The 21,281-nt window shown below is 42.7% G+C and overlaps 1 protein-coding gene across 1 annotated transcript in view; it reads right to left on the minus strand.

Annotated features, from left to right (window-relative positions):
* GLDC (glycine decarboxylase) overlaps positions 1–21,281 on the minus strand; it is a 98,983-nt gene that overhangs the window by 14,794 nt on the left and 62,908 nt on the right. The window contains exons 17-20 of the mRNA XM_060155066.1: positions 15,426–15,551; positions 13,850–13,999; positions 3,523–3,635; positions 2,081–2,222 (exon numbers count right to left, since the gene is read on the minus strand). Coding sequence (XP_060011049.1) covers positions 2,081–2,222; positions 3,523–3,635; positions 13,850–13,999; positions 15,426–15,551 — 531 coding nt within the window. The remainder of the gene's footprint in view (positions 1–2,080; positions 2,223–3,522; positions 3,636–13,849; positions 14,000–15,425; positions 15,552–21,281) is intronic.

The raw sequence follows: 21,281 nt of genomic DNA on the forward strand, positions 1-21,281 counted from the left end.
TTGTTTGGTTGTTCATTGTGAATTTGAGATGCCTTGATAATTGCCAGGAATCTCATGGGATCTTGGCCAAAATCCCCACTGAATCCATTTTGTATGGTTTGTCTTCCAATTGTCCATATTTGAGGACTTTATGTTTAACAACTGCCAGGTTCAATCTTATTCTTTTCTGGTGGTTCATAAGTCCCTGTGATTATATGGGGTGAATGCCATTAGCAGCAAAGAGCTTAAAACCAGGACTGCACCAATTTGTACTCACTACTTTCTTCCCAGAACACCTCATATGATGGAGGCTTGATGTATATTAATACATAACTAATATAAAGCAAATGAGAAAGCACCAAGTAAAAGGGCAGGGACGCCGAAGTCCAAAGTAAGGAGAGGACACATTTTGGTCAAAGAAGGGTTCCTAGGGTAAGAGTTAGAACTTGAGTGGAAACTTGAAAATGGGTAGAATTTGGATAGACAAAGAGAAAGGGGACGACACTCCAAGTGAGAAGAATGGCAGAAACAAAGGTAGGGAATGGAAGGCACATGGCTGCAGCTTGGGAGGTGCTGTAGAGCCGGGTAGGCTGTGACTACCTCTCACAAGCCTCAAACCCTTGCTGGGAAGGACCTGGACTTGGTTCAGCCAGCCACTGCCTCTCGGCCTGGGCATCAGAGTCTCTGAGCAGCTTGACGGCCCAAGCCCTAAGCTGCATATGCTGAATTTGATTCTCTCTGGGATGGGCCCTAGGCAAGTGCATTTTGGAAGAATCCCCTAAGGATTTTGTGCAGGCTAGGCTAGGGAGATCCAGCAGCAGAGGCAAAGGGAAGCGAGGAGAGGATGGAGAGCCCTGGCGGGAATCTAGCAGTCCTGTAGGGAGGCTCCAAGAGGGACTGCAGCAGGGAGAGAAGATAATTCTAGAGTCCAGGTGATAAGTAACAACAGCCTGAAATAAAGAAAGGGCCCAAGGTCAGAGGGGTGGCTTAAACCCTACTTTATTTATTTCATTTTTAAACTGAGGCTCTCTCTGGTGTTCCTGGCATATGGCCAAACCAGCCTTGGGGCATTTATTTTCTATACGTGATTCATCTCCAGCCCAAATAACATTCCATAACAAATAACTCAGGTTTGTAGAGACCAAAAGGAGGCTGAAAATTAGATTCTGTTTGCAAAGAAGCAGACCTTTATGATGATTGTTTTTGTTTTTACTACTTGCAAACTAACTCGAGTATCATTTCAAAAAGCAGGTTTTAGTCTCTGGGGTACAGAATTGTTGTTCCAGCTTCCCAGAAAGTTTTCATTAAGAATCATAAATGCGACACTGTTCAAGAATAACAACCAGCCCAAAGAGTCATCTGGTGTTATTTGCATAGCTGAGTTAGGGGTTTATTTCACCAGAAGCCTCCCTTCCTCTAAGGAGGGGAGCCAGTTGGGGAAGACTGCTCTAATTAGCGGCTGAAGAAGTGCTCCTATCCAATGCACGGTCTTCTCAGCCCAGGAGGTAGGCAGGACAGTTTGAACAAGAGCTGTATAAAATAAACTCCGGCCATAGTGTTTCTTGGAAAAACACAAAGGAAGGAAGCCTGTTCTCCGACAAAGTCTAATTACCCCCGAGAGTATAGTTCCACAGGCCCTAAAGGGCAAAGAGCTTTGGGAAACCACCACATAAGCAAATTTCTGCTATTTTCATCTTATCCTCCAGGCTCCCAAGAAATATAAAGCGAAATGAGATGTATTCCTAAAATTTATCCCAGGATCTCAACCAAGTGTAATAATTAGTATGTGCACTGTTTTTCACTTGCGAGGGGCCATACAAATCCTACAGGAAACCAAATGACGTGGCCAGAACATCCATATGACTCATGGTACTTAACTCCGTCTGGAAAAATATATCTGGCGTGTCAGTTCCTCTGGTGTTAAACCCACTATGAGAACCCAAAGGAAAACAGCCTGATGAAGAAGAGACAAAATGAGTTTTAGCTGATCTCTTTAGGAAGGTTTCTCCACTCAAGTCAGCAATTTTCAAGTCTGCAGTCTCAGTTCCCCACCCACACATCACACACCCCCACCCCTCTAACACACATCCAGAGGCCTCACCTTAATATAAGCCCACGAAATGGGCAAGATGGAACTGGAGCCCCATGGGGCCGCGCTGACGGTACCCAAAGGCCGGGCATCTTCGCTTGGCTTTACCGAAATGATGGGATGATTAGGCAGAAAAGGGACAAGATGCTTCTTCCTGTATTGTTTTTTTTAATACAAATTTAGAAGCTGTAAAAAGATCCAGTCTAACCAAACAGGCAGGTGCTGGGCCCTCTCAGGAAGCTCTGTTCCTAGCAGAGGAACTCTGACATGGGAGGGACCCGGCACCTGCTAAGGGGCAGATGTTCAGGAAGTGTTCCTTCCTTCCTCCTCTGCTGGAGGCATGGCTCAGCAGCCATCAGCATCCCAGCAGCTCACCCAAGAACCGTGGCGGCGAATCTGGCAGAGACAAGCAGCCTGGAATAGTATGCAGGGCCATGGGCTCACAAGAATGTGGCGACATCCCAGCCCTACACACCCTCTCCCTCCCAGCCCCGGCTCCCACACTCTTTCCCAAGGCATCTAAGGGATATAGAAAGACGCTGCTGAGAAGAAGCCCCATGGGGTAACACATCAGAGGCCAGCATGTGAACGTCAGCCACCCTGCCTCCCCCACAGCTGACGCACTGGGCCTCCTTCACTTACTATAAATAATAGTAATCAAAAAGGAAAGAAGAAGAAAGCAGGGGGCCAGGCTCGCAGCATTCCTGAAGACTGACCCCCTTTGGCACAGTTCTGGAAAAATGAAGATGCTCAGGAAATGGCGGCTCAGCACCATTTTCATGAGATGATTTGGCTTCACGGTGTAAAGTTATCAACTGCTTCGAGATACTGCTTTAGTCTTGTTCTGACTGCATCCAATTATTTCTAGTAATAAGGTCTGTTTCCTTCTTACTTATCTCAGATGTAATAAGAATTCAGGCTGCAAAGTGTTCAACATCTTACACCCAATTCCCTTTTTTGGGGGGGAGGGGCGTTTAAGTTCTACTCTCTTAGCAAATTTCAATTATACAATAGTGTTCTCAACTATAGTCACCATGTTATGTGTTAGATCCTCAGGTGTAACCATCAGCTGATTTTAAGAAGAAACAAAGAAAAGCTGCTTAGAAGTCTAAATTAAAGTCTGAGAGGCACTTCTAGGTGCTCATATGCCGGTTCTCAGCCATAATGCTCCATAAAGCTCCCTAGTCATCACTCTGTTAATAATCCTGCTCTGTCTATGCGTGACTGGGAGCTGAGTGTGGTCACACACTGTGGTTAACAAAATCTAAGTCTGTTTCTCCTTAGACAAACCCTAAAAGCACCCCTTTCACTGCTCCTCACCCAGCCCTTATAGGCACGCCACATGTGAAGGTATCCTGACACTTGAAGACCTCGATGAGAAGAACAGAGAGTTTGAGACCCATCTTTGATTCTCAGTCTCCAAAGCCATCCTGCAACCAGGGCCCAGAACTCACACTCCGATGGGCCCCATGCCAGGGCCACCTCCGCCATGGGGAATGCAGAAGGTCTTGTGAAGATTTAGGTGTGAGACATCAGACCCAACGTCTCCAGGACGACAGATTCCCACCTACCACAAAGGGAAAGAACCAAAAGCAAAAGTCAACAGCTCGAAGGGGTGTTCCGGAGAGGCGGCCATGCTGCTCCCCCTGAGAGGAAAGGCAGATGGAGCTGTTCACAGAAACATACTTAATACCGCAATCAGGCCGCCCCCGCCAGCATCCTTCGCCTTCCGTGTGCCCGTGGCCTTTAAACTGCCGGTCCTTCGGCTGCGGACAGGGGCGCTGAGTTTCCCGTTGGGAGGTAAAGTGGCCCCCCTTTACCTCCCAAATGCCGCAAGGAGGCAGGCCTCTGGGCACTAGGTACCCCACCCTCGCCCTACACATGCTGGTGCGAGGCCCTCCCAAGGCCAAGGAGGAGGAGCGCTTTCCCCAAGAACACAGTGAGTGGGATGCAGTGCCTGTCTCTTCTCCCTCCACAGACGAGAGAATTGAGACAAGGAAATTATATGCCCTGCTCGATATAAATACAACTGGATATAAACTTCAGGAGGCCAAAGTATATCATCTCTCTCGTTCACTCCCGTATCTTGAGCATCTAATACCGTGCCAGGCATATGATTGCTCTGACAGTCCTGCACCAGCCTCCCGGGCTTCCTCCCAGCACAGCCTGTGAGCGACAGCCCTTCCCTCGCACCTGACTGGGCCTCTGGGGCGAGGAGGTGCTGCACAAAAGGAAGTCTGAGGCACAGACAAGTTAACTGCCTGGTCCAAGATCACAGAACTAAGCTGTGAGACTTGAGCTGGTGTCCTTCATGCATCACATCTTCCCATCATTTAAGAAGCCACTGAGATACTTGCATATTTAGCTGTCTCCTACCTGCGATGTGGCTGACAAGGTCTTGGAGCTCCGGCCTGGTGTCAGGCCTGAGCCTCTGAGGTGGGAAAGCTGAGCTCAGGACACTGGTACACCAGAGACCTCCCAGTCCCACGTAATATCAATCAGCGACAGCTCTCCCAGAGATCTCCATCTCAGTGCTAAGACCCAGCTCCACCCAACAGCCAGCAAGCTCCAGTGCTGGATGCCCCATGCCAATGAACTAGCAAGACAGGAACACAAGCCACCCATTAGCAAAGAGGCTGCCTAAAATCATACTAAGTTCACAGACACCCCAAGACACATTACCGGACGTGGCCCTGCCCACCAGAAAGAAAAGATCCAGCCCCACCCACCAGAACACAGGCACAAGTCCCCTCCACCAGGAAGCCTACACCAGCCACTGAACCAACCTCACCCACTGGGGGCAGACACCAAAAACAATGGGAAATATGAACCTGCAGCCTGCGAAAAGGAGACCCCAAACACAGTAAGTTAAGCAAAATGAGAAAACAGAGAAATATGCAGATGAAGGAGCAAGGTAAAAACCCACCAGAACAAACAAATGAAGAGGAAATAGGCAGTCTACCTGAAAAAGAATTCAGAGGAATGATAGTAAAGGGGATTCAAAATCTTGGAAACAGAATGGAGAAAATACAAGAACCGTTTAACAAGGACCCAGAAGAACTAAAGAGCAAACAAACAATGATGAACAACACACTAAATGAAATTAAAAATTCTCTAGAAGGCATCAATAGCAGAATAACTGAGGCAGAAGAACGGAGGAATGACCTGGAAGATAAAATAGTGGAAATAACTACTGCAGAGCAGAATAAAGAAAAAGAATGTAAAGAATTCAGGACAGTCTCAGAGACCTCTGGGACAACATTAAACACACCAACATTCGAATTATAGGGGTCCCAGAAAAAGAGAAAAAGAAAGGGACTGAGAAAATATTTGAAGAGATTATAGTTGAAAACTTCCCTAACATGGGAAAGGAAATAGTCAATCAAGGCCAGGAAGCACAGAGTCCCATACAGGAAAAATACAAAGAGAAACACACCAAGACACATATTAATCAAACTGTCAAAAATTAAATACAAAGAAAAAACATTACAAGCAGCAAGGGAAAATAAAAAAAAAAAACATACAAGGGAATCCCCATAAGGTTAACAGCTGATCTTTCAGCAGAAATCTGCAAGCCAGAAGGGAGTGGCAGGACATATTTAAACTGATGAAAGGGAAAAACCTAAAACCAACATTACTCTACCTAGCAAGGATCTCATTCAGATTCGACGGAGAAATTAAAACTTTTACAGACAAGCAAAAGCTAAGAGAATTCAGCACCACCAAACCAGCTTTACAACAAATGCTAAAGGAACTTCTCTAGGCAGGAAACACAGGAGAAGAAAAATACCTACAATAACAAACCCAACACAATTAAGAAAATGGTAATAGGAACATACATATCGATAATTACCTTAAATATAAATGGTTTAATGCTCCAACCAAAAGACATAGACTGGCTGAATGGATACAAAAACAAGACCTGTATATATGCTGTCTACAAGAGACCCACTTCAGACCTAGGGACACATACAGACTGAAAGTGAGGGGATGGAAAAAGATATTCCATGCAAATGGAAATCAAAACAAAGCTAGAGTAGCAATTCTCATATCAGACAAAATAGACTTGAAAATAAAAACTATTAGAAGAGACATAGAAGGACACTACATACTATTCAAGGGATTGATCCAAGAAGAAGATATAACAATTGTAAATATTTATGCACCCAACATAAGAGCACCTCAATACATAAGGCAAATACTAACAGCCATAAAAGGGGAAATTGACAGTAACACGCTCACAGTAGGGGACTTTAACAACCCACTTTCACCAATGGACAGATAATCCAAAATGAAAATAAATAAGGAAACACAAGCTTTAAATGTTACGTTAAACAAGATGGACTTAATTGATATTTATAGGACATTCCATCCAAAAACAACAGAATACACATTTTTCTCAAGTGCTCATGGAACATTCTCCAGGATAGATCATATCTTTGGTCACAAATCAAGCCGTAGTAAATTTAAGAAAATTGAAACTGTATCAAGTATCTTCTCTGACCACAACGCTTTGAGACTAGATATCAATTACAGGAAAAGATCTGTAAAAAATACAAACACATGGAGGCTAAACAATACACTACTTAATAACGAAGTGATCACTGAAGAAATCAAACAGGAAATAAAAACATACCTAGAAACAAATGACAATGGAGACATGATGCCCCAAAACCTATGGGATGCAGCAAAAGCAGTTCTAAGAGGGAAGTGTATAGCAATACAATCCTACCTTAAGAAACAGAAAACATCTCAAATAAACAACCTAACCTTGCACCTAAAGCAATTAGATAAAGAAGAACAAGAAAACCCCAAAGTTAGCAGAAGGAAAGAAATCATAAAAATCAGATAAGAAATTAATGAAAAAGAAATGAAGGAAATGATAGCAAAGATCAATAAAGCTAAAAGCTGATTCTTTGAGAAGATAAACAAAATTGATAAACCATTAGCCAGTCTCATCAAGAAAAAAAAGGAGAAGACTCAAATCAATAGAATTAGAAATGAAAAAGCAGAAGTAAAAACTGACACTGCAGAAATACAAAAGATCATGAGAGATTACTACAAGCAACTCTATGCCAATAAAATGGACAACCTGGAAGGAATGGACAAATTCTTAGAAATGCACAACTGCCAAGACTGAATCAGGAAGAAATAGAAATTATGAACAGACCAATCACAAGCACTGAAACTGAAACTGTGATTAAAAATCTTGCAACAAACAAGAGCCCAGGAACAGATGGCTTCACAGGCGAATTCTATCAAACATTTAGAGAAGAGCTAACACCTATCCTTCTCAAACTCTTCCAAAATATAGCAGACGGAAAACACTCCCAAACTCATTCTACAAGGCCACCATCACCTTGATACCAAAACCAGACAAGGATGCCACAAAGAAAGAAAACTACAGGCCAATATCACTGATGAACATAGATGCAAACATCCTCAACAAAATACTAGCAAACAGAATCCAACAGCACATGAAAAGGATCATACACCATGATCAAGTGGGGTTTATTCCAGGAATGCAAGGATTCTTCAATATACACAAATCAATCAATATGATAAACCATATTAACAAATTGAAGGAGAAAAACCATATGATTATCTCAGTAAATGCAGAGAAAGCTTTCGACAAAATTCAACACCCATTTATGATAAAAACCCTGCAGAAAGTAGGCATAGAGGGAACTTTCCTCAACATAATAAAGGCCATATATGACAAACCCACAGCCAACATCGTCCTCAATGGTGAAAAATTGAACGCATTTCCACTAAGATCAGGAACAAGACAAGGTTGCCCACTCTCACCACTCTTATTCAACATAGTTTTAGAAGTTTTAGCCACAGCAATCAGAGAAGAAAAGGAAATAAAAGGAATCCAAATTGGAAAAGAAGAAGTAAAGCTGTCACTGTTTGCAGATGACATGATACTATGCATAGAGAATCCTAAAGATGCTATCAGAAAACTACTAGAGCTAATCAATGAATTTGGTAAAGTAGCAGGATACAAAATTAATGCACAGAAATCTATGGCATTCCTATACACTAATGATGAAAAATCTGAAAGTGAAATCAAGAAAACACTCCCATTTACCATTGCAACAAAAAGAATAAAATATCTAGGAATAAACCTACCTAAGGAAACAAAAGACCTGTATGCAGAAAAGTATAAGACTCTGATGAAAAAAATTAAAGATGATACAAATAGATGGAGAGATATACCATGTTCTTGGGTTGGAATAATCAACACTGTGAAAATGACTATACTACCCAAAGCAATCAAGATTCAATGCAATCGCTATCAAACTACCACTGGCATTTTTCACAGAACTAGAACAAAAATTTCACAATTTGTATGGAAACGCAAAAGACCCCGAATAGCCAAAGCAATCTTGAGAATGAAAAACGGAGCTGGAGGAATCAGGCTTCCTGACTTCAGACTATATGACAAAGCTACAGTAATCAAGACAGTATGGTACTGGCACAAAAACAGAAAGATAGATCAATGGAACAGGATAGAAAGCCCAGAGATACACCCACGCACATAAGGTCACCTTATGTTTGATAAAGGAGGCAGGAATGTACAGTGGAGAAAGGACAGCCTCTTCAATAAGTGGTGCTCAGAAAACTGGACAGGTACATGTAAAAGTATGAGATTAGATCACTCCCTAACACCATACACAAAAATAAGCTCAAAATGGATTAAAGACCTAAATGTAAGGCCAGAAACTATCAAACTCTTAGAGGAAAACATAGGCAGAACACTCTATGATATAAATCACAGCAAGATCCTTTTCGACCCACCTCCTACAGAAATGGAAATAAAAACAAAAATAAACAAATGGGACCTAATGAAACTTCAAAGCTTTTGCACAGCAAAAGAAACCATAAACAAGACCAAAAGACGACCCTCAGAACGGGAGAAAATATTTGCAAATGAAGCAACTGACAAAGGATTAATTTCCAAAATTTATAAGCAGCTCATGCAGCTCAATAACAAAAAAACAAACAACCCAATCCAAAAATGGGCAGAAGACCTAAATAGACATTTCTCCAAAGAAGATATACAGACTGCCAACAAACACATGAAAGAATGCCCAACATCATTAATCATTAGAGAAATGCAAATCAAAACTGCGATGAAATATCATTTCACACCAGTCAGAATGGCCATCATCAAAAAATCTAGAAACAATAAATGCTGGAGAGGGTGTGGAGAAAAGGGAACACTCTTGCACTGCTGGTGGGAATGTGAATTAGTACAGCCACTATGGAGAACAGTATGGAGTTTCCTTAAAAAACTACAAGTAGAACTCCCATATAACCCAGCAATCCCACTACTGGGCATATACCCTGAGAAAACCATAATTCAAAAAGAGTCATGTACCAAAATGTTCATTGCAGCTCTATGTACAATAGCCCAGAGATGGAAATAACCTAAGTGTCCATCATTGGATGAATGGATAAAGAAGATGTGGCACATATATACAATGGAATATTACTAAGCCATAAAAAGAAACGAAATTGAGCTATTTGTAATGAGGTGGATGGACCTAGAGTCTGTCATACAGAGTGAAGTAAGTCAGAAAGAGAAAGACAGATAGTGTATGCTAACACATATATATGGAATTTAAGAAAAAAAAAATGTCATAAGAACCTAGGGGTAAGACAGGAATAAAGACACAGACTTACTAGAGAATGGACTTGAGGATATGGGGAGGGGGAAGGGTAAGCTGGGACAAAGCGAGAGAGAGGCATGGACATATATACACTACCAAATGTAAGGTAGATAGCTAGTGGGAAGCAACCGCATAGCACAGGGAGATTAGCTCGGTGCTTTGTGACCGCCTGGAGGGGTGGGATAGGGAGGGTGGGAGGGAGGGAGACTCAAGAGGGAAGAGATATGGGAACATATGTTAAAAAAAATTTATTGAATTTGTTACAATGAAAACAAAAAAAAGAAATAAAAGGAATCCAAATCGGAAAAGAAAAACTGTCACTCTTTGCAGATGACATGACACTATACATAGAGAATCCTGAAGATGCTATCAGAAAACTACTAGAGCTAATCAATGAATTTGGTAAAGTAGCAGGATACAAAATTAATGCACAGAAATCTCTTGCATTCCTATACACTAATGATGAAAATTCTGAAAGAGAAATTAAGGAAACACTCCCATTTACCATTGCAACGAAAACAATAAAATGCCTAGGAATAAACCTACCTAAGGAGACAAAAGACCTGTATGCAGAAAATTATAAGACACTGATGAAAAAAATTAAAGACATAGAAAGAGATGGAGAGATATACCATGTTCTTGATTGGAAGAATCAACATTGTGAAAATGACTATACTACCCAAAGCAATCTACAGATTCAATGTAATCCCTATCAAACTACCACTGGCATTTTCCACAGAACTAGAACTAAAAATGTCACAATTTGTATGGAAACACAAAAGACTCCGAAGAGCCAAAGCAATCTTGAGAAGGAAAAACGGGGCTGGAGGAATCAGGCTCCCTGACTTCAGACTATATTATAAAGCTACAGTAATCAAGACAGTATAGTACTGGCACAAAACCAGAAATATAGATCAATGGAACAGGATAGAAAGCCCAGAGATAAACCCACACACATATGATCACCTTATCTTTGATAAAGGAGGCAAGAATATACAATGGAGGAAAGACAGTCTCTTCAATAAGTGGTGCTGGGAAAACTGGATAGCTACATGTAAAAGAATGATATTAGAACACTCCCTAACACTGTATACAAAAATAAACTCAAAATGGATTAAAGACCTAAATGTAAGGCCAGACACTATAAAACTCTTAGGGGAAAACATAGGCAGAACACTCTATGACATCAATCACAGCAACATCCTTTTTGACCCACCTCCTAGTGAAATGGAAATAAACACAAAAATAAACAAATGGGACCCAATAAAACTTAAAAGCTTTTGCACAGCAAAGGAAATCATAAACAAGACGAAAAGACAGCCCTCAGAATGGGAGAAAATATTTGTAAACAAAGCAACGGACAAAGGATTAATCTCCAAAGTATACAAGCAGCTCATGCAGCTCAATGTCAAAAAAAACAAACAATCCATTCCAAAAATGGGCAGAAGACCTAAACAGACATTTCTCCAAAGAAGATACAGATTGCCAACAAACACATGAAAGGATGCTCAACATCACTAACTATTAGAGAAATGCAAATCAAAACTACGATGAGGTATCACCTCACACCAGTCAGAATGGCCATCATCAAAAAATCTAGAAACAATAAATGCTGGAGAGGGTGTAGAGAAAAGGGAACCCTCTTGCACTGTTGGTGGGAATGTAAATTGATACAGCCACTATGGAGAACAGTATGGAGGTTCCTTAAAAAACTACAAATAGAACCACCATATGACCCAGCAATCCCACTACTGGGCATATACCCTGAGAAAACCATAATTCAAAAAGAGGCATGGGGCTTCCCTGGTGGCGCAGTGGTTGAGAGTCCGCCTGCCGATGCAAGGGACACGGGTTCGTGCCCTGGTCCAGGAGGATCCCACATGCCGTGGAGCGGCTGGGCCCGTGAGCCATGGCCACTGGGCCTGCGCGTCTGGAGCCTGTGCTCCGCAACGGGAGAGGCCATAGCAGTAAGAGGCCCGCGTACCACAAAAAAAAAAAATAATAAAAGAGACATGTACCACAATGTTCATTGCAGCACTATTTACAATAGCCAGGACATGGAAACAACCTAAGTGTCCGTCAACAGATGAATGAATAAAGAAGATGTGGCACATATATACAACGGAATATTACTCAGCCATAAAAAGAAACGAAATTCAACTATTTGTAGTGAGGTGCATGGACCTAGAGTCTGTCATACAGTGTGAAGTAAGTCAGAAAGAGAAAAACAAATACCGTGTGCTAACACATTTATATGGAATCTTAAAAAAAAACAAACAAAAACATGGTTCTGATGAACCTAGGGGCAGGACAGGAATAAAGACGCAGACGTAGAGAATGAACTTGAGGACACGGGGAAGGGGAAGGGGAAGGGTAAGCTGGGACAAAGTGAGAGAGTAGTATTGACATATATACACTTCCAAATGTAAAACAGATAGCTAGTGGGAAGCAGCTGCATAGCACAGGGAGGTCAGCTCTGTGCTCTGTGACCACCTAGACGGGTGGTATAGGGAGGGGGGAGGGAGACACAAGAGGTGGGGGGGGGATATGGGGATAGATGTATATATATAGCTGATTCACTTTGTTATACAGCAGAAACTAACACAACATTGTAAAGCAATTATACTCCAATAAAGATGTTAACAAAAAAAAATACTGCAACCAAAACCTGGCATCCCACAGGCAGCGTGGCTTGTGGTTTCTATGGAAACAGCAACTGACTTTTTAGCCTAATTTAGATTTTAAAATACAGATTTGAATATACAGTCAATTCCTAAGTATTCACCCCAAGAGGGAGAAGAGGAAATACCCCTAGCGCAAGAAAGGATAGTACCTCCCTGCTATTGAAACAGGCAATTTCTAGCACCCCTGCTTTGGGTATCATGCACTTTACCAAAGGGCCCCTTAGGGCACGTGGCTATAAAGGGCTGGAAGGCTGCTGGAGAGAATACTGAGCCGAGGGAGAGAAAGGGAGGCTGACAGCTTTCCTGGACCATCCTGGTACCGGCCACAACATTCAATGGGTGTTCCTGCCACTTTGGCATTTGGACTAATTGTGAATGTGGTCAAAGATAAAGAATCCATTTATGCTATTGAAGCAATAGAATCCCTGGACTACTCAAAAGAAATCAGACAGGAGCAAAGAAAAGCAGAGAGTCTGAAATGGTTAAAAAAAAACTTTTTTTTTAAAGAAAGGGACTTCCCTGGTGGCGCAGTGGTTAAGAATCCACCTGCCAATGCAGGGGATACGGGTTCCAGCCCTTGTCTGGGAAGATTCCACATGCCACAGAGCAACTAAGCCTGTGCACTACAACTACTAAGCCTGCGCTCTAGAGCCCGCAAGCCACAACTACTGAAGCCCGTGCGCCTAGAGCCCGTACTCCGCAACAAAGAGAAGCCACTGCAATGAGAAGCCCGTGCACAGCAACAAAGAGTAGCCCCCGCTCGCCGCAACTAGAGAAAGCCAGTGCGCAGCAACGAAGACCCAATGCAGCCCAAAATAAATAAATAAATTTATTTTTTAAAAAAAAGGAGAGGAGGAAGCTGAGAAGACTCTTAAAAAGATGACAAGTCCCTGTCCTCCAGTCTCCCTAACGCATTTCCTCAAAGGTACACATCACACAGACCACCACCACACCCCCGCAGCCCTGCCAAGAAGTCAGGATCAGCCCTTCGGGGACAGAGCTATTCAGCTGTTTCACACTGATGAAGCTGAAGCTAGTCCAAGGCCATGGGAGACCAACAGCCACCAGTGGCCAAAACTTGGGTCTAAATTCCCTCAGGAAGGGAGTCAGGTGACCTCATTGCCTTTAGTACCCCCAGAGGGATAACACCCTGTGACAAGCTAAGGACATTCAGCTCACTCCCTGCTTCCCTTCAACCTTTTTACCTCCTCCTCAGCATCGCCCGTGACCTCCTTAGGGTCTGTAATCTCAGTGAAATTGTGGTACATACTTTGTTTGATTTGGCAATATAGAAAAAGTCAGTCTCTGTTCTGAATTCAGTGTCATGTTTTAAGACAACTGGCAAGAAATCAAAGAAAATGAATTTTTTTTTTTTTGTACTTAACCATTTTCTCAGGGAGCCCTCTCACACTGCCCACCTGAGCATTCATATTTGCTCCGTCCAGGTAGACCTGTCCTCCGTGTTGATGGATCAGGTCACACACATCTCCGATGTTCTCTTCAAACACTCCATTGGTGGATGGGTACGTAATCATGATTGCTGCCAGGTTCTCCTTGTGTTTATCCACCTGAAAGATTAAAAAAGGGCAGAGGGAGACAATGAGAGGGAATGTTTCTTTCTTAGCCAATCCCTCGCTTTTTATTTTAAAGGATTAAGAAAGACGAAGACTTGTTCTTTTCATTTCTGGAACTGTCTCAATGTAGGATGACGCTAATAGAAGATCCACAGCCATTACCCCCTTTGTAAATCATTCCAAAGAAATAACAAGATCCCTTCGGGACAGGTCTCCATTGTCAAAACCAAAAAACTGTTCAGAAGATTTTTGGGTATTTTGGGCTCAACTCTCTAAAGTGGTTTTCCTTTGGTTCAAATCATCTCAATAATTATTTCAGATCTTTTCGGTTCCAGACAAGTTGATTCTCACAGTTAATCTCTCTCTGCTCATCTTGCCATATCCACCCTTATCCCCTTTCCCTCCCATTCTACTGAAATTAGAATTCCCACTAGGAGTGTTCTGCTCTGATTAAAAAAAAAACTCCACCGTTTTTCCTTTTGACAGAAGGCAAGCATATATAAAGGGCATGTTCCTGTTTTTTTGACCAGCAAGTCAGTGAACAGGCTCATGTGGAAATGAAAAAAAAAAAATTTAAGGTCATATCCTATTTTGGAGAGCCTTAATAATTATAACTACTGACCCAGAATATTTATCAGTAAAAACTTTATGGAGCTATGGAAGCAGGAGGGTGGGTACGAGAGGTGAGCAGCGTTGTGTGTTTTCATCTTCCCTTTGAGGTAGTTACATGAAGTTCTCAGTCTCCATACCTAATAACCCCGACAAAATCACATTGCTATTCAAGTGATTTCCTTCCCTCTTAAGATGCAGCCTCCAGTCCACCAGTGGAAAGCAGATACAGTTGCTAGGCAACCTCTTCCTGGAGGTTGGGAGGTTGGGAGTGGGGATTGGTGCTGGAAGAAGGAAGATGGAATATTGCCTGAAATTCAGCAGGTAACGGCTGGGCCCATCACAAGCATCTGCAAAATCTACATTTATGTTTTAATTCCCAACACAAAGATTGAGAATACCAGTGACTGCCAGTGTGACTGTTAATGGGGGAAGGAGGGGAAGGTTGGGCAGAAGGAGGCAGGTAGATCCTGCAAGGAGTATCCTTACTACCACCATGAATAATTCAGTTTCTTACACATGCACACATTAGATGAGGGGATTTCAGCGTAAAGGACTTTCTCCCTGTTAGAGAAGGAAGAGGTAAAATAGACTGTGGTCAGCTTTACTCTGGACCAGAAATGTGACTCTTGCTTTTATTTTTCTTATAGAGTCAGCTAGGTTGTCTGATTTTATGCCATTCCCCCTAGACTCATTCAGAGGAGGAACTGCAGTCTTTTAATTAGAATGCAAAAGAAGATAAACCATCCCTGATCCCCACATCTTCTTTCCAACCCAGACCTCCCCCATCTGTTAAGTGGAAGATGAGTACCATAGCCTTGAGGTGAGCTGCATCGATATTCCCGTATTTATCCACCTCCACAGGCTGAATCTTCATGCCTGCCATGTGTGCACTTGCAGGATTGGTTCCATGTGCGGATTTTGGAATGAGGCAAACCTTAGGAATGGAATGAAAGGAAGGAAGGAAAGAAAAATCACCAGGCTATTCATAATGACAGAAAAGTCCTACAAAATACTTGGAGCATAAATTCAGTAGGTGCCACGTGCTCTATTTAAATTGACCAGTAGTGCCTTAAAGTTTACTACTATTTCATTAGTACTGTATTGCAAAACAATGTCCAACAGGAGTTTACACTGAATCCCCAAATACTGTTCCCTAAAGACTTTCAGAATATTAATACTCTCCTCCCTTATCCCAGCAACACCAAAAACAGGCCTAGACTTATTCTAACCTTGTCTCAGCTATAATATATAGAAAGCACCTTACAAGAACATGAGATTGGAAGTTAAACTCTAGGACTCAAATGCACACATCACAGCTCCAGTGCTCTGCTTGGCTCTACTGAGACCAGAAGAAGTAATAGTCGACATATTCCAAGGCCTCCCAGTGCCAACACACTAATGACTACTTCATTATTGGATGCTTACTCTGTGCAATGAATTGTTAGTTGCCATGAGAATCATAACTAAGCACAAACGCCGATCAGCCCCTGCCCTGTGCTCACACACTGCATTCACTGACAAGGCTGGCATCCATATAAATAAATGTCTAGAAGGACTTCCCTGGAGGTCCAGTGGCTAAGACTCCACGCTTCCAATGCAGGGGACGTGGGTTCGATCCCTGGTTGGGTAACTAAGATCCCACGTGCCAGGCGGTGCGGTCAGATTAAAAATAAAATAAATAAAAATTAAATTAAAATATAAAAATAAATAAATAAATAAAAGGACCCTTTAAACAGGGACTACATCACCTCAACCTAGTCTCCTCGGCCAGTGGAAACATTTCCTCCTCCCTTATCTGAGGAAGCCGTTCCTCTCTTTCCAAAGCATCTTGTCGTTGTCAGTATAATTGGGGAAATAAAAATTCTTTAAAAAAAATGTCTAGAGCCCACAGGTACCAAAGGAACTCAGAATAACGGGGTGCCACTTCAAGTTGAAGAGATCAAGAGAAAGTATTTTAAGCGCTAGAACCTAAGCCAGAGCTTAAAGATGTGCTGAATTCTTATGGAAGGCGGATGGTAGGCACGCACAACGTTAAAATTCCCAGATTTAGGGCTTCCCTGGTGGTGCAGCGGTTGAGAGTCCGCCTGCCGATGCAGGGGACACGGGTTCGTGCCCCAGTCCTGGAGGATCCCACATGCCGTGGAGTGGCTGGGCCCATGAGCCATGGCCGCTGAGCCTGTGCATCCGGAGCCTGTGCTCCACAATGGGAGAGGCCACAACAGTGAGAGGCCCGCGTAGCGCAAAAAAAAAAAAAAAGAAATTCCCAGATTTAAATCATTTTCATTTCCTGCCCCCAAATCATGTGAACACAGGTGCTCTGTATGATCTGATGGTGCCCCACTACAGGAAAGGGCCTCATGGAGTTCCCTCCAACAGAAAGCAACAAGAAGAAGCAATACTGACCCTGAAAACAATCCTGTTTTTCATTTTTTTAAATCCCAGAACCAATACTGACACCCCTTGAAGAGAAATGGATGGGCATCATAAAAATGGGCTTATGAAGGGGAAATTTAGCTTACAGCCGTTTCCTCAAAAACAGCAAAGCCATCTACTTAAGCAAAATGCATGTGATCCAAAGAGAACTACAAACAGAGGCAAACATGAAATTACTTTGTTGTTCTTCTGCAGACAGGGAGCTAGTGCCTCTTTTGAATAGTTACTGGTCTCATGCTGATTATGCTGTGTTGTCCTCAAATCCTTTTTCTTGTTTAACTGTTTCCCTTTTGTATTAAATTCTTTAATTTCTCAGGACCAAAGCTGGAGTTATTTTTCCTTTCTCACGAGATATTTTTATTCTACCAAAGGATCTTTGGATAAAAGGATACCTTCTGGGCAGAACACTGATCAAGGAAGGGAAAGGTGAATATTTAAAAGTGAATATAAAATATTTGTTAAAGGCCTCAATGAAGAATTCATACCAGAGAAGTTACGAGGCAACAAAAACATCCAAGCTAAAAATGTCACTCATCTTGCGATACACTGAATAGCATCCAAATGTGTCCACATTCTAATCCCAGAGTCTACGAATGTGACTTTATTTGGCAAAAGGGATTTTGCTGGTGTGATTAAATTAAGGATCTTGAGGTGAGAAATTGAGGATCTTGAAATCTGGATTATAGGTTGGACCCTAAATGCACTCACAAGTGTTCTCATCATAAGGAACCAGGGGAAGCTTTGACTACAGAGGAGGTAGAAGATGTGATAACTGAACAAGGGGTTGGAGTGATGGCAGGAAGGGGCCATGAGTCAAGGAATGTAGGAGGCCTCCAGAAACTAGGAAAGGCAAAGAAACAGATTCTCTCCTGGATCCTCCAGAAGGAACGAGCCCTGCCAACACACTGACTTTAGCCAAGTGAAACCAATTTCAGACTTCTAGCCTCCATAACTATAAGAAAATAAACCTGTGTTGTTCTAAGCCACTAAATTTGTAGTAATTTGTCACAGTAGCCATGGGAAACTAATACACATCCTGATATAAGGATTAGCGGAAAGAAAAGGTCTCAGTGGTTTTGTCAGGAATTTCTTGCTGTTAGATGTTTCTGATTTCCTATGTGGATCCTCACTTTAAAAATTGTGGCGTTGCAAAGGACTTGGAAATAACAGGACCCAGATTTGATATTTTATCAACACTAACCCTCTTTGGTTAGTGTTTAGGTGGATGCTGTGTTTTTCTAACCCCCCAATGCACCTGGTACAGACCCAACATAGCTCATCCTCAAACTCTTGCTGGGGGCTTCCCTGGTGGTGCAGTGGTTAAGAATCCATCTGCCAATGCAGGGGACACGGGTTCAAGCCCTGCTCTGGTAAGATCCCACATGCCGCGGAGCAACTAAGCCCAAGAGCCACAACTACTGAAGCCCGTGTACCACAACTACTGAAGCCTGCGCACCTAGAGCCTGTGCTCCGCAACAAGCCACCGCAATGAGAAGCCACTCACTGCAACGAAAAGTAGCCCCCACTCGCGACAACCAGAAAAAGCCAGCACACAGCAACGGAAGACCCAACGCAGCCAAAAAACAAATGAATAAATAAATAAAATAAATCTATTAAAAAAAAAAAGACTTGCTGAATGAGTGACAGATTAAGGAGGAGGGCTACTTTGCAAGGGAAAATCAATTTCTTACCACAGGTAAAATCGAAAAACAAAAGGCCACTCCTTTGCCTCAGGCAGCTGAGAAAAGAAAAATACATACAGGTTTTGGGGGAGTTTTTTGGCGGTGGGTTTTTTTTGTTTTTGGGGGAGTTTTTTGGTCAGCGTTTTCCCTTTGTATAGGAAATGCAGCCTCTGATCCACAAACCTGAGTTAGTATTTGACAGGCAAATTGAGTTAATAATCATAAAGTGTTTAGGACAGTGCCTGGCACAGGGTAATTTCTAGATAAGTGTTTGTTAAATAATTTGTATTCCCTCAAGTTAAACTGGTAAATCAAGAACTTGGCCATTGCATTTTAGGAACCTCTGAAATTTAACCTAAGAGTAAATGTGAAAATAACTTCCAAAACAGCTTGAAATAAGAGAATCATCAGGAACCCGAGAGGTTCTGTAGCACATGACTTCCCCACATTCTTTTTTTTTTTTTTTTCCCCAAAAGGATATATTTTACTAGATTCCATTAGAGTCTGTTGTATGGAAACAGCTGTCTTAGACATCTCTGATGCTGAAAAGTCCTCCCTGATTATTTGAATAATAAGTCATTTTCTTTTTCTCTAACTAAAAAAGTCAGGTTTACTTAAAATCTTTAATCTAGAAAGGATGCCAACATTTCCAAACTTAAGAGTTCTGTATTTCTACAAGCTCAGTGACTGGGTAGCCCTCCCTGCCTCCCCTCACCCACCCCCCAAAATGCAGCATCCCACTCCTCTCTGTCCTTCAGTGGAATAACCTCTCCCAACATTTCAGTGATGGTAGTGTGAACAGTGGTGCCAGAAGAAAAGTCACACACAAGGGGACTGAGAGAGAAGGGAGGACTGGAAAAACAAAGAAGGAAAAGGAGCTAAAAAGAATCCATGAGTCACAGAAGAACTCTGCCCAGGCCCAATCAAAACGTCTCTCATCCTTTTTCCTTGACCTTTCTGGTTTGGTCCCCAACTCCTAGACATCCACAGATAGCTCCGGGTGTCAGACTAAAGAGCAGGGAACCCAGGAGGGATGGGAAGTATCACAGAGTGGACAGACCCGAGGTTTAGCTGGCCTTTTCTCGCTAGCTGCTCACTGGCCTTCCACAAGCACCACAGTGTAGATCTCGGCGGCCTCTCCATAAAGCAGGAGCGACATGAAGATGGTTACACAGGATGAATGGCTCCCTCCCCAGGAGTCCCAGACACCTCATGGTTAAAGAACATAACAATGGGAAGTTCCAGGGCCTACTGAGTACATGGAAGCCACGGAGGAAAAATAGAGAAAGCAACTTTAAATGTCAGTCATCTGGCATCCTCTCACTGGAGTCCCAGTGTTTCCTTTCTGACTCTATGACAGTGCTGAGATTCTGAGGTCCAAAGAACAATTGTAATTCCAAACTAACCCTTCTTAGAAAGTTAAAGAATTCAACACCCAAGGGGAAAAAAAAAAGTTGAAATATCAGGGACTGTATCTGTCTGATTTATCGCTTGATCTCTCTCTGGACTGGCGCACACAGTACCTTGCATGTGGCCAGTCTTCAATAACTTATTCAAGTAATAAATGTCCTGTTTTCCGAAAGGTCTTTGCAAATCAATTCTATTCCCCAACCAGGACGAAGGCCTGGGAAAACACACCTGTGTAATCAGGATGGATAAGCAAGGGAAGGTGGGAGAAAATTTTTTTTCTCCCCTTTTGTGAAAGGGAAGTGAAATAGTATTTAAATTCTTCACTGCAAAATCCAGGCAACTGGCCATAAACAATCTTCCAGCTTTAATAAAACCAGGAATGGACTAGGATTGGACTACCACCCACTGCACCCCACTTATGTGGGCAGCCAGACCACCCCAGCACCTTTTCCTCTAACTCTCCTGGGCTGGGCAGACGCTTCGACCTGCTCCTGGCTCCTACCCACTGCTCCCTCTAACACCACCTCCACAGCTCATGCAGTTCAAGTTTAGCGTGGCCATCACCAAAATGAAGGTCCCAGGAACACAGACCTTCAGCCACAATCTGAAGCCTGTGTTGTTAGGTCATCTGCTAAAGGCACTGCCTTTGGGGATTAGTGAAGGCCTGGTGAGCCCATTAGCACCTGCTGGCCACACACGGGCCCCCCAAAAGCAGTTTGGACCCTAGAGACTAGACTCTCACCCAAAGCAAACAAAGAAGCAGAACCGTGAACTCTGCTCCATGTCCCATGTTTTCTTTTGTTGCTTAGAGCTGAGAATCACTTAATAGGGAATTTATTTATTCAATAAATATTTTCTGAGCATACATATGACAAGAACTGTGCTCAGGCACAGTAGGAGTTACAGAAGAATGAAAGCTCAGTCTCTGCCCTCTGTCCAGGGCTGAGCCAAGGAGGGAGGCTTGGAATGGCAACATTCCTGCCCCTTCCTCCCTTTGCTCCCTGCGGGGAGCAGGTCCACAGCCAACTGGCTGACTTTTACAGACTGGCTTTGAGAGAAAGCCTTTTATCTCCAAATGTTTTCCCTCAAAATGGTCCAGTGAAACGTCTTGGAGGCAAGGATCCTAATAGCCAGTTCAT

Source organism: Lagenorhynchus albirostris, chromosome 7 (genome assembly GCF_949774975.1).
Source record: "Lagenorhynchus albirostris chromosome 7, mLagAlb1.1, whole genome shotgun sequence".
Taxonomy (NCBI): Eukaryota; Metazoa; Chordata; class Mammalia; order Artiodactyla; family Delphinidae; genus Lagenorhynchus; species Lagenorhynchus albirostris.